Source organism: Choloepus didactylus, chromosome 21 (genome assembly GCF_015220235.1).
Source record: "Choloepus didactylus isolate mChoDid1 chromosome 21, mChoDid1.pri, whole genome shotgun sequence".
NCBI lineage: Eukaryota > Metazoa > Chordata > Mammalia > Pilosa > Megalonychidae > Choloepus > Choloepus didactylus.
The window spans coordinates 8,566,661-8,581,309 of NC_051327.1; the positions used below are offsets into that span (position 1 = coordinate 8,566,661).

General features: G+C 36.8%; 1 protein-coding gene and 1 long non-coding RNA gene across 2 annotated transcripts in view; one reads left to right on the plus strand and one right to left on the minus strand.

Moving 5' to 3' along the window:
- The window catches only part of LOC119517548 (atherin-like), a 45,253-nt gene extending 42,753 nt beyond the window's left edge, over positions 1-2,500 (minus strand). Inside the window, exon 1 of the mRNA XM_037814371.1 lies at positions 1,930-2,500. Coding sequence (XP_037670299.1) covers positions 1,930-2,467 — 538 coding nt within the window. The 5' untranslated portion in view covers positions 2,468-2,500. The remainder of the gene's footprint in view (positions 1-1,929) is intronic.
- LOC119517550 lies at positions 1,721-13,498 on the plus strand. Its single transcript, XR_005213547.1, has 2 exons — positions 1,721-2,311; positions 12,393-13,498. It is a non-coding gene; the product is annotated as an uncharacterized LOC119517550 (long non-coding RNA).
- The last annotated feature ends 1,151 nt before the right edge of the window (positions 13,499-14,649 follow it).

The following is a 14,649-nucleotide window of genomic DNA, read 5'->3' on the forward strand; positions in this document are numbered from 1 at the left end:
AAAAAAGTAATTTTGGTGATTGATTCACAACTGTACCATGGGCAACTGATGGTGCACTTTGGATCTCTGGACAATTGTATGGTATGTGAACAATCTCAATCAAATTAAATTTAAAAAAAGTGAAGGAGAGATTAAAATTTCCCAGATGAACAAGTACAGAGATAATTTATTAACAATAGACCTGCCCTGCAAGAAATATTAACAGGAGTCCCGTCAGCTGAAAAAATAAGTCAAGGGATAGAGGTGTAGAGGAGGGCTCAGAATTGAAGAGTATTAGTATAGGTAACTTAAAAAGAGAGAGAGGGGGCAGAAAAAAATAGATCTGACAAATAAAAAACAAAGGATAAGATGTTAGATTCAGGAACTTCCTTTACAGTAATAACTTCGAATGTTAACAGATCAAACTTCCCATTTAAAAGATGGAGAATAGCAGAATGATTTTTAAAATATTATCTTATTTTGTTTATGAGAGACTCATTTATACACAGGGATACAAATAATTTTAAAGTGAAAGGTTGCAAAAAGATATTCCCTGCAGCTGTAAGGAAAAAAAAGCTGGGGAATCCACAACTATGTTAATATCAGAGAAAATGGACTTTAAATGCAAAGATATCACAAGAGACATGAAAGACACTACATGATAATGAATGGGACAGTTCACAAGAATAGATAACAATCATAAATGTTGATGCACCCAACCAAGGAGCTCCAAAGTACATAAGTGAAACATTGGCAAAACTGAAGGGAACAATACACACTTCTACCATAATACTGGGGGACCTCAATACAATACTCTCTTCTGTAGATAGAGCAACCAGACAGAGGATCAATAATGAAATAGAGAACCTAAACCATGGATAAAGGGATTAGACTTAATAGACATATATAGATAGTTACACCCTAAAACCACCAGGATATACATTCTTCTTTAGGGCTCATGCAATGTTCTCCAATATAAATCATATACTGGAGCAAAGAAACAGGCCTCAATAAGTTTTTGTTTGCTTTTTATTGTTCAATAACTTCTATTAATAACAAAAAAGACAACTTATCCACTTGCATGAAAAAAAATTCCAAGACATAAAAAAGAATACAAAAGGCAATGAAGCAGTACATGACACTGCAGAAGAGCTCTAGTTAAAGGCTTCTACCTCTGGATTTGATATTTTTGGAACAATCTCCAAATTATAGACACAGTAAGAAAGTTTAGTTCGGCTTTTCCACAGCTCAGAAATGGTGAGGTTTTCTATGGTACCATCTACCCAAGGGAAGTGTTTACTTTCATCAGTGTGTGTTGGGCTTTATTTTCCTACATGCTCAATATAGCTGAGGGATACATTCTGACAGAGTATTTATTGGGTACTGCTTTGTGCCAGTTATGGTTTGAGCCCTGTAGATAGAACAATGAGCAGAAGTGACAAAGTCCCAATCTTTAAGGATCTTACATTCCTGGTGGTGAGGAGACTGACAAATAAATAAGGCCTGGAAGTGACAAGTGTTAGGAAGAAATAAAATAAAGCAGGATAAAGGGAGCAAGAGTGGTAGGATAAGTATGCTCTTTTGGGCAGCCCTGTGATATGGACCTTTGGACCAGGGACCGAAATGTGCATCGAAGGAGTTCAAAGAAATCTAGGGGAAGTATTCCAGCCAGAGGAACAGTAAGTGCACAGGCCTGAAGTGGACTGAGCTTGCGTGCTGTAGGAACAGTGGAATGCCAGAAACATGAGCAAGCGGCCGCGGGGCTGGAGCTGAGATAGGCAGGTGCGTATATAATAGACACTCGGACATCTTTTCCTAGCCTGAGACCACACTGCTAAAAGGAGTCCGAGTTTACAAATACTCTGGAGAGGCCACGGGGACAGGCTGAAGCGGATTTTCAATAGTGGAGCTATGGGCACGTCTTTACTCCATGGGTAGGACCCAACTAACCTGTCATCGGGGATGGACTGGAGTCTGTCCTCAGAAGACCGACCTTCGCCCGGGGGTGAAGGCGGGCTGCAAAGGGCTGGCATTCGCGGCCCCGGGCACTGCACGGGCCTAGGTTACCGGCAGGCGGTGTAGTGAGCGCGCCTGCAGCTGCCATCGCTCGCCCGTCCCAGCGAAGAGGAGAAAGGAGGGGACCCGAAGGAGCCGCTGGTGCTGCGGGAAGCGGCGGGATCGGGAGGCGGGGACCCACCTGGAAGCGCCGCAGCGCCGCTGTCGAGCTTCCTGCGGCGGCGGCCACCCGAGCAAGTGCCGTGGCGGGGGCAGAGATGGGCCACGGCCGCGGCGCCTCTTCGACTGGCCTGCAGCGCCCAAGCCCGCGCGGAAGGTGAGCTGGCGCTCGGGGCACGCGGCGGGGGGCAAACGCGAGGGAGGAGGAAGGGAGAAGAAGGGGATGACTTCTGGGACCCGATTTGGAGCTGAGTACACGAAGGGGATGGGCTAAAGGCAGCGGCGGCGGCGGCGGCGACGGCGAAGCCCCCATGTGGTGCGGGGGTGGGTGGGCACGTGTGCACGGGTGAACGGGGACGCGAGGGCTCTTGGGAGGTGACGTGCGCGCGGTCGTTCGGTCCCGGCCCACGTGACGGGCACGCGGAGAATCTGTTTTCACGTGACAGGCGGGGAGCAGGCTGAAGTTGAGGGTCCGTTTAGTCCTTGGAGGGATGAAGATTGGTGGGGGAATAGGATAAGAGGTATCCTATTAAGGATAAGTCTTCTTGCTTTTGCTGTGCTCTACACTGTCTTCAATCTGCTAATTAAGCACTTTTAAGTTCCTTAATAAGTTTTATAGTTGAAATTGTTCAAAGGGCTTACTCTGACCACAGTGGAATGAAGCTGGAAATCTACCCACCAGAGAACCAGAAATTTCACAAATATCTGGATGTCATATAACACACTCTTAAACAACCAGTAGGTCAAAGAAGAAATTACAACTGACATCAATAAATATCTGGAGATGAATGATATTGAGAATATAACATATCGAAAGTAACGTGTTGCAGCAAAGTCAGTACTGAGAGGATATATATTTCCCCAATGCTTCTATTAGAAAGTAAGCAACAGCAAAAAAGTGAGGACTTGACTGCTCACCTGGAGGAACAAGAGAAAGAATAGCCAACTAACCCTAAAGCAAGTAGAAGAAGGTAAATAACAAAGATTAAAATAGAAATAAATAAATTGGAGACCCAAAAAATAAAACAACAGAGAGAATCAGTAAAACAAAAAATTGGTTCTCTGAGAAAAGAAATAAAGTTGTTGGGCACTTAGCTAGGCTGGCAAAGAAAAAGGAGAGAGAGGATGCAAATAGAATCAGGAAAGAGTGGGGGGGTCATTACCATTGACCCTGAAGAAATAAAAAAGAAATCACAAGAAGATAGTATGTACGGCTGTCCAACACACTAGACAATTTAGATGAAATGGACAATATCCTAAAAATAATGACCAACCTATACTGACTCAAGAAGTATACCAGGTTATAGTACCTAGGTATCCTGACTCCCTTGCCAGCCTCTTTGCTCTGAGCGGTACACTGTCAGAAACAGGGAGAGACAGCTTTTAACAAAGGCGTGCTTTGGGTTCATTGGAAAACAGTACAGCTCTTGCCATTGTAATCTTCATGTGTCATTTTGCTTGTGCAATTTATATGAAATTTCCTAGAATTCATAAATAACCCAGTCCAGTTGGTAAACCCTTTTCAGGTTTGCCTTCTGCTTCTAAGTCAAAATGACTACCTGAAAGGGAATTTCTCAAAAAAAAAAAAAGTTTTTGGAAAGAAAAAAGTTTTTTAATGTCTTTGAGCCTCTGGTTCCTCATCTATAAAATGGTTATAATAGTAATAATAACAATTCATGAATGAATAAATGTGATATGTATGATTTACATGGAGGAAGATACAATAAGTTCTAGGAAGGTAGACATAACATACTAAGAATTAAAAACACATCACAGAAATAAAAAGAAATATATAGATATTAAAGAAAACTGAGGTATGTAGCAAACATCAAAACAAAGTAAATTTACTAGTAATGAATTTCTTTACCATACATGCAATATTATGGAAATGAACATTCCTGCTCTACTCTGTTTTAGTGAATACTATTAAGCCAAAGCTGCCTACCATAGAAGATGATTTTGAATGAATTTCAAACTAGTACATACAAAGAAAAATATATTTAAAAAATTGCCTACCAAGCAGCAAAATGAAGTAAATGTGAATGTATAGGTAGCCACAGTCTATGTAGACAAATATCTCAATAAAAACAGGTACAGAGAGCAAAATAACAAATATAAGGAATTCCATTATCATGCTCATTCATATTTCCCTGACAATCACTTGCCAAACAAGTAAAAAAGATATTCATCCTAAAAGAAATTTGTATTTCAGTTTAATATAGCCAAATAGCAAGCAGAAAAGAACACTTAACAAGTATCTTTAAGGTGTTTATGTTCATCCATGAAACCTAGATTATAATCATCTTCAACATCCAGGAAAATGTTATACCCAAAGCCTAAAAACAATCATCACTACTAGAATCTATTTTTTTTAATTATTATTTTAACATAGGGAAAACCCCAAAACCTCCATAAAATTCTTTTCGATAAATGTGGAATTAGAGACCTGGGGGCTTGACTACTTCCTTCTTAGGTAGTTAAGGTCTACAAACATGATGACTGTTGGCAAGTATGCTCTCCATTTAATAACTGTAAAAATGAAGAGTATTTTTTAACTGGGAATTTGTCCTGATGTGAATGAGTAGACATCACTTTTTTAAACTTTATATTTTTAAAAGGTAAAATGTCTGTTTTTAAAAAATCAGCATGAAATAAAAAGCATACACTAAAAAAAAAAAAATAAATAAAAGAAGTAATAGAAGACCTCAACAAACCAATCACAAACAAAGAGATTCAATCGATCACCCAAAACCTTCCTACAAAGAGAAATCCAGGGTGAGATGGCTTTACAGAGGAATTTTATCAAACATTTCAAAAAGAACTAACACCATTCCCAGTCAAACCAATCAAAATTTCAACATGCTACTTTGCAGACTGGGAAAAGTTAGGTATCAAATTTATTTGGAGGGGAAAGGAGCCTTGAATATCCAAAGGCATCCTAGGAAAAGAATGAAGTGGAGGACTTACCCTTCCTAACATTAAAGCTTATTATAAAGTCACAGCGGTCAAACAACCATACTGGCACAACGCTAGATATATTGATCAATGGAATCAAGTTGAGAGTTTGGTACTGGCCCCAAGATATATAAGGTCAATTGATTTTCACAAGGTCCCCAAATTCACTGAACTTGGACTGAACTGTCTCCTCATTAAATGGGCCTGGCATAACTGGATATCCATATCTAAAGGAATGAAAGGAGACCTACACCTCTCACCCTGTAAAAAAACATAAACCAAAGTAGATTAAAGGCCTAAATAGAAGATCCAGTACCATAAAATTCCTTGAAGATAATACAGGGAAACCTTTTCAAACCTGTTCATAGGAGGTATCTTCTTAGACCTTACACCCAAAGCACAAGCAATGAAAAAAAAAAATAGTTAAATGGGGACTCTTCAAGACTGAACACTTCTGTCCTTCAAAGGCCTTTGTCAAAAAGGTTATCTATGGAAGATAATGTGTGGAAACCGTATTCTGATAAGGGTTTAATATTCAGTATATATTAAAAAATCCTACAACTCAACAAGAATAGGACAAACCAACCAATTATAAAATGGGCAAAAAGATATTAATAGACCATTTTTTCTGAAGGGGAGATACGAATGGCTAAAAAGCACATGAAAAAATGTTCATCATCGTTAGTTATTAGGGAAATGCAATTCAAAACCCCAATGGGCTAAAATTTCACACTGAAGAGAATGGCTGCTATTAAAAAATCAGGAAACCACAACTATTGGAGAGGAAGTAGAGAAAATTGATCAGCTATTCACTGCTGGTGGGAATGTAATATGGTATAGCTGCTGTGAAAGACAGTTTGGTGTTTCTTCAGAAATCTGAATATTGAGTTTCCCTAAGACCTGGCAATTACACTACTAGGCATATACCCAGAAGATATGGAAGCAATGGCATGAACAGACATTTCCACATTGATATTCATGGTGGCATTCTTCTCAATTGCCAAGATAGGGAAACAATCCAAGTGTCCATCAACAGATGAGTGGATAGACAAAATGTGGTATACACATATGATGGAATAGTATGCAGCAGTAAGAAGGAATGGTGTCCTGAAATATATGGCAGCATGGATAAACCTTGAAAATATAATGCTGAGTGAAATAAACCAGACACAAAAGTACAGATATGTTATAGTTTCACTAAAGTGAATCATCTAGAAAATGTAAACTCAGAGTCTTAAAATGTTGAATATAGGGGACATAGAGATAGACCGATGCTGGTGAAGGGGGAGTTGTTACTTAATATGTACAGACTTGTTAATGATATTAATCTTAAATGTTTTGTAATGGATAGGGGTGATGGTAATTCATTAGTGGGATTATAAGTAATAGCGCCTATTGAAGGTGAATATGATTGAAAGGTGTTGTCCAAAGTCATGTATCTCATCAATTCATACTACAAATAAAAATAAGGTCTTGCGTGGACTACTTCAAAATGTATGACACTTGTACAAAAAGTTAAAAATAGAGTGGTATATGGGAAAAAATACCTATTGAATGCCATGGTCTATGTTAATAGCAATACCTTACTAGTACTACACTAGTAGTAGAAGTAAATAATTGGGGAGATAAGGGATATGGGGTGATTTGGGTTTTCTTCTATGGGTGGCTATGTATATATGTTATTTTTATGTAGTGATGGAGCTAAGCCTACTTATAAACACACCTAAGAGTCACACTCAGAGAACACCCTTTGTTGCTCAGAGGTTGCTTCTCTCTAAGCCAAACTCTGCAAATAAACTCACTGCCCTCCCTTCTACGTGGGGCATGACTTTCAAGGATGTAAGTTACCCTGGCAATGTGGGACATGAGTCCCAGGGATGAGCCTGGCTGTGTTATGGGATCGACAATGCCTTCTTGACCCAAAGAGGGAAAAGAAATGTAACAAAATAAGGTTTCATTGTGTAAGAGATTTCAAGTAGAGTCAAGAAGTCATTCGGGATGTTACTCTTATGCAAGCTTCAGTCAGATATTACAAATTGCAATGGTGTGTCATGCCCCATCCAACAGTATTCCAGAAAATCTTATAGAAAACCCAGGGCTCTATCTAAGACTTTGTAAAAGTTTTACATAGCAAGTTTATTTTCCAGAAACTTAAAACCTGCAAATTTTTCCTATGCCAGATAAGCCCTGAACCTTGGAGGTACCAGTCTCTGTCAGAATATCAATACACTGCATTCACCTACACCATAATGTCGACACCCCTTTTCAATATGAAGAAGTTAGAGTGGTCATTGTCCAAATATCCCTGAAGACTGAGAAAATGATCAAATGAGAGGGAGGATTTGTAACATAGAAGTTAGGATTTAACAAATAACTATGACTGCTGAATCATTATATAGATAATTCTTTTTAGTTTCTACTGTCTTAGAACAGCCAGTAGGAAATACTTGAAACTGTGGAAATGTAACCCATACTATAGTTTGAAATTTGCTCTACAACAACATGTTAAATTGTATTTTGAAATTTATCATTTTTTTGTATATATGTTATATTTTGCAATAAAAAGTGTATAAAAATAAATACAAATATGAAAATTATATTAGCAAATGTCAATCTCCTTAACATATCTATTGAACATTTGAGAAGTGATTAACTGGTTTGATTTGGAGATGAAGAAAAGAAAAAAGTGCATTTGAGAGACTGAACTTCTAAAAGACACAATCAGTAAGTGTGAATACAGATTAACAGAAAGTATCCAAACAAAAACACAAGGAGAAGTCATGGAATATGATACACTTGGAAGCTCCAGGAATTGGTCCCTCTACCAAAACAACTTTTGAATTGACAAAATGTCCTGTCGGATTCAGTTATTTCATATCTCAGGAGGCTAGTCAAACACCATTTTACCAAAGACTGTTACACTTGAGTGCATATTGGCATTTTGCATAGCAATTACCACCATCATTGGCCATATCCCTAGACAGCAGTTATTGGGGGCACCAACCTCTTTAGGTATTGTGGCTTGCTGACATCAGGTGGACCATAAAAACCCTGTCCTCTGATATAGATCCTGTACATCTTGATGTGTCTGACAGATCCCTGTGGGGCTAGTGTTAAGGCTGGCCATTGATGCAGCCCTTTCATGTGTAGAACAGCTACCAGGGAAGCATTTATTAAGGGAATTTAAAGAGATAAAACACATTTTTCCTCATCTATGAAAAAAATTGTATACAAAATCACTCAACAAATGCATGACTGCAGCTCACAACAAACAAAACCACTAGGATATGTATTTGATTTTACAATCAGTACTAGTTTCCTAGAGCTGATAAAATGGATTAACAGAAAATATCAGTTAAAAAACAGAAAATTATCTGACAATAATTGAAAGTACAAGAATGAAATCAACATATTAGAAGGCTTTAGGGGAGGACCATTAAGTGCCTCTTCTTATCTTTTCTTCAGCAGGCAGAAGAAATATTCCATGAACCTGATATTAAGGCAAACAAAATTTCCCAGCCCAGAAGGAGGAAAAAAATGATGAAAAATGAACAGAACCTGAAGGATCTATAGGCCACCATAAAGCATACCATCACACACAATATGTAAATCACAAAAGGAGAAGAGAAAAAGAGAAAGCAGGCAGATAATTATTTTTAAATGTAATGGCCAAAAGTTTTCCAGCATTCAAGACACGAATATATACAACCATTACACTCATTGAACTTCAGGGAAGATAAACAGAAAGAGATGTTTATCAAGACAAATTATAATCCGAGTGTTGAATGACAAAAATAAAGATTTAAACAGTAGTTGAGAAGCAACTTGTCATATACAAGGAATCCTTAATATGTTGAACAGCTGATCTTTCACTAGAAACCGTGAAGGCCAGAAGACAATGTGGAGATACATTTAAAGATCTGAAAGAAAAATAAATCTATCAAAGAATTGTATATGTGACAAAAAATCCTTCAAAATTGGAGGAGAAACTAATACATTGAAGATTAAAAAAACTAAGAGAGCTCTAGGCTAGGACACCTGCTTGACCAAAAATGCTAAAGGAAGTCCTGCAGGTTGAAATGAAGGACACTGGGGAGTTACTCAGCACCACAGGAATAAATAAAGATCTCTGATAAAGTAGCTACATATGAAAATTAAAAAAAAAAAAAAAAACAGCACAGTAGGTGAGGGATGAGAAACTTGCATAGTGCCTTAGAAAAACATGGGATAAATCAGTTACAAGACACTGGAATTCTCAGTCTTCTTAACCATAAAATGAAGATGTCATATGCTATCATCAAAATGGCAATGTAAAGTATCCTGTAGGAATGTATCCCTAATAAAAGGACTTCCTTGGAAATCTGGAGGATGATAGAGACTAGGAAAGACTCCGCAAACCTTGAATAGAAGAAAAATTAAAAAAAAAAGAAAACATCAAAACTCTCCTGCCTGGAGGCCTCCTGCTATGAATACAGACCCCAGAGACACAGCTGTGAGTTAGATCCCCACCCATATCCAGGCCCAGGGACACAAGTCCACAGACATTAGAGATCCAGGACAGAACAAAAACTGATGATAAGAATGTGCATACAAAAGTCCCCCAGGAAATAAAAGTGGCAGGGACAGAACACTTGGCAAGAGGTTTACACTGCCATCCAGTCTCTTCTGCATCACATAAATAAAAAATAAACACTGACATTTTTGAACAGTGACCCCCATGTGTCTCCTGGGGTGAGATAACCTTGCAGTAAAGTAACCCATGGCAGGAGAGCCTGATGGGAAAAAAAAAAAAAAAAAAAAAGAACTGCTGTAGGGCAGTATGGGTCCCAGGAATGAAAAGTGTAATGAAAAGGGGGCATTGAGTGAGGAAGAGAAGTTCAAAAAAATTATAGGAGCTGAGTAGAAATTATGCCCCCAAACAATCAAAAAAGATCAGTATTCCCAGAGAAAGAACAGAGGAAAGGACACTCTCTCCTAAAGGTGAAAGAATTGCACATAAGAGGGGAAGCTTAAATGTTCTACCGCATATCCAGGTCATGAAACAAAGGCAGAAGACCTGAGAAAATCTGAACAATTAAACATGAGCTACTCTAAAGATTCTGTATAAGTTGGACCAAGTGTCAAACAAGAGTCTTAACCTGAAGCCAATCTACGTAAAACCCTATGCAAGAGGGAGAAAGTGACCTTAAGTTCTAGTACATAAAAATAATCAGATGAAAAGACATTAGCAAAAAGTTACAAGCTATAAGAAATAGGAATATATTGCTCAGTCAATGGAACAACATAAAACTTCAGAGAAGACAGACTTTGAAACAGCTAATCAAATAATTTCAGAACAAATATAAATCAACTCAAGATTTGAAGGAAAAGATGGATAGAACTAAACTAATTGTGGACATAGAACTGAATGATATCAAGAAGACAATGTGTGAGCAAAAAGAATAATTAGAAGGTTTAAAAAGAAACATAGCAGAATCTATGGGGATCAAAAGCACAATAAAGGATATTAAAAATAAAAGTCAACTAAAGAGGGGCCACAACTCATCATTCAGATCCCACCGTCTCTCCTGGCACAGCTCCTCTGTAGCTTTACCTTATGTGATAGCTACACTCCTGGAAAGTCCTTCCTTTATCTCAGTTTCACTGGTCATTTTCAGATGGGGCACATTGTTCTAGAAAACACACATGCGAAAAGACACATGGATTATATGAGGGAAAACTCATGATGAAACTCTTCAATGGGCAGAGCTTTGTAGTTGCACAAGTTAGGATGAGACTATACGTTCATCACCAGGAATAGTGGGTGTTTGGGAAACTGAACATTCTTCTGAATATTAATGTAGAATTTTAAGTATTAGTACCAGAACTTCTTTTCATATTTAAATGACTAAGAAGCATGTCTTTGTTCATAATTGCAGTTTTTTCATAATTCAGCACTGCCATCCAGGATACAAAAAATACCTGTGAAATTGTTAGATGTTTACACCTTCAATGTTTTTCATTCCTTATATCTTTTTGCAGATGATATTTCTTTTAGGCTCACTGTACATCATTCTTTTTTACATGAAATTTATAGTTGTATCTTATAATACAGTTTTTTAGGTTTCTTATTTTTAGTATATGTACTAAAACTTATAATACAGTTTTATAGTTGTATCTTATAATACAGTTTTTTAGGTTTCTTATATTTAGTATATGTCTCAGTGTTTCTATTGAAATACTAGTATATGTTTTGTTTTTAGTTTACATGGAAATATTGGGAAAATAAATATTAACAAAAAATGTTGGTGTTATTTTTATGAATACCACTGAAAAGTTATGGATAAGAGTGTCTAATCCTGCTATAGAATTTTCATCATATACCATAGCTTTGTTGAAAAACAAACATTTTATGTCTTGGAAAATTAAAGTTACATGACATGTAGTTGGAATAAATTAAATATTTGTTATTAAGATTTGATTCAATACTGGGATTGTTTTGCTGAGGGTTAAAAATGCCCTAAATGAAACTCTTTAAGGTGAAATGAAAGTGAAATCTAAATATAAGGAGATAATGTAGGAAAATGCTCAGCTTAAGTTCAAGAAGGAACAAGTATAATAAGTTATGAACGTTGATAATATAAATTAGAGAAATAAAAAAACCTTACTTATTGAATGCCATTTCTCAACATTTTCCATATCAGGAGATACAAGTTCAGGGTTCTGTTCTCAGTTTGAAGTGTGTCTCCAGGTTTGGGTAATTGACATGTGGCTGAACTCTTTTATATTTCTCATCCTTACTATACAATTTCTTGTGGACATCGAGAAGTTTATCTAGAAGTCCATAAGAAATTGTGTAGGTTGATTAGAGAGAGTCAGGTCTCTGATACCCTCCTTGATCAGTTAAAGCTTCTGGGACTAGTTGAGTTATGTCATGTGGAGTTCTAGAGCTGGCAAAGAGATTATAGGAAGACAGTGAGACAAGTCATTCCACTCACAATGGAAGTGAACCATATGAATTATCCTCACAAACCATTGTTAATTGGTCACAAAAATTTTTTCAGAAGCATGTTATAGAAGTTCACTGGATCACCTTCCTCAGAAGCCTTTTGTCAGGCTCCAAACACCCAACTCTGGGCCCCTTTCCAGCCTCGAGGCCTGTGGCACATTCCCCACTCCATTTTACCAAGGCAATTGCTTGACTCTAGAATGACAGGTGAAAGAGTATGCCCAAATTCTCTTGTGTACAATTCCACACTTATTTAAATCAGTTTCTTTTCACTTTTGCTTCCTATTTGCAATAGTAGAGTGAAGGCTGGAGAAGAGACCAAGCTGAGCTCCTTGAACAAATCAAATCCTGGAAAAATCAGAAAGAAATTGGAATGAGCTGTGACTTACAAATATTTTAATATGGATATAATCTTATTGTCATGAATAAAGTTTGAAATCTGTTTAATTAAAATTGAGAGGCTATATCTGATACAGTCTTGTTCCTTTCCTTGGCTTTGACATACTAAATTTCACAATTGAATTTTTATCTGAATTGGAAAATGAGTAGTTTTACAGGCATAAGTGAAATAGGATATTGATTAATTGGCAGGAAGATTAATCTCAGGGAGGCCTGATCCCATTTGCCTGACATTAAGTACATAATTGCTTCTTTGGACTTGCTGCATCTACTTTATATACTGGTGTAGTGGAGTCCCATCCCTGGATTTGGGAATGCATATGTGTCTGTCCAGACAAGGTGTCCTTTGGGGAATGGTAGAGCACTGGGCCCAATATAAAATATTGAATTCTCATCTCCACTAACTGTACACTTTAAGTGAATTGTATGTGAATTATATATGAATTAAAGCATTAATTAAAATAGCCACAAAAAGGTACCAATTCATAAACACTGGTATGACTATAAATAAACAGGAAGACAATTAACCAGTGTTGTCAAAGAAGTAGATATTGGAAAAATTACACATTCCTGATGATGATATAAAATGAGGCAACTATTTGAATATCATCATGGTAGTTCCTCAAAGATTAAACCTAACATTACCAATTGATCCAGAAATTCCACCCCCAGTTATATATCAGAAAAATGTAAATTTATATCCACTCCAAAACTTCTCTATGAATGTTTATAGTAGCCTAATTCATGATAGCCAAAAATGGAAACATTGAAAATGCCTAGCCAGTGAATAAACAAAACATATTATCACCATACAATGAAATTTTATTTGGCAATTAAAAAACCAAGTACCAATATATGTTACAACATGGATAATCCTTGAATCGTGAAAGGATTGACAGAAGTGAGGATTCAAAGGAGTGAAAGAAGCCAAACATAAAAAGCCACAGTTTGCATGAAATGTCCAAAATAGGCAAATCCAGAAAAAAAAAAAAAAAAAAAGTACATTAGTAGTTTCCAGAGGCTGCTGAGCAGGGTTTTTGGAGCAGTGGTAACTGACTGTTAATGAGTTTGGGATTTCATTTGAGAATAATGAAAATATTCTGCTATTAGATGTTGGTGGTATTTGAACAATATTGTCAATCTATTAAAAGTCACCAGATTGGACACTTTCTGAGAGTGAATTTTTCTGGCATGTAAATTATGTCTCAAATGAAAACTCTACTATCCTTACATATTGTTTTCTCCCTAGTTTTTTTTTTTTATTTTGGCTATTTGAACATAATTAAATAAGTTTTTAGTTTTTGGGAAAGCTCTGTAATGAAGAAAATATAAATTTAGGAAGCAGATTATTATAGAGCAATTAAACTCTTGTGTTTTTAAGTTCCCTACCAGGAACAAGAGCATTCAAATGATAGAGATGATGGATGTCTCCCATGGATATATCATTTTACAGAATCTCCTATGTGATCCCTGGGAACTCTTAGTATGCTACACTATTAACAGTATTTCTGTCCTTGGACTAACAAACACAGAAGATTTCTGAAATACCTCATTTGATGATGATCTGAACAATTTCAATTTTAGATTTATTCCTGGATGGCTAATAAATGTACCCCATAGACATGTTGCTTGGTGGGAACGAATCCTCTTTGTGAAAATAGGTATACCTAGCAATCCCACTTTGAGTTATAGCTCAAAAAACTGATAGCAGAGACTTAAAAAGAAGTTTCACACCAATGTTCATGGCAGAATTATTCATAACTGCTAAAAGGTGGAAGTAATCCAACTGTCCATCAACTGATGAATGCATAAATTAAATATGATATATGTAAACAATGGAATATTATGTAGCACTAAAAAGGACTGATGTTCTGATACATGCAAAAATGCAACCTGTGGTTGAATATTGAAGACATCATGTTGAATTAAATAAGCCAGAAGCAAAAGGACAACTACTGTATGAGCTCACTGACATGAAATAATTTGAATAAACAAACTCATAGTGTCAGAATCTGGACTAGGGTTAACTGAGGGTTAGGTTGGGACTAGGGAATGGGAAATTAATGCTTAAATTGTACAGTTTCTAATTGTATAGATTGTAAAGTTATTGTAACCGATGGTAATATTAGAATAAAAAATTTAAAAATAGAACG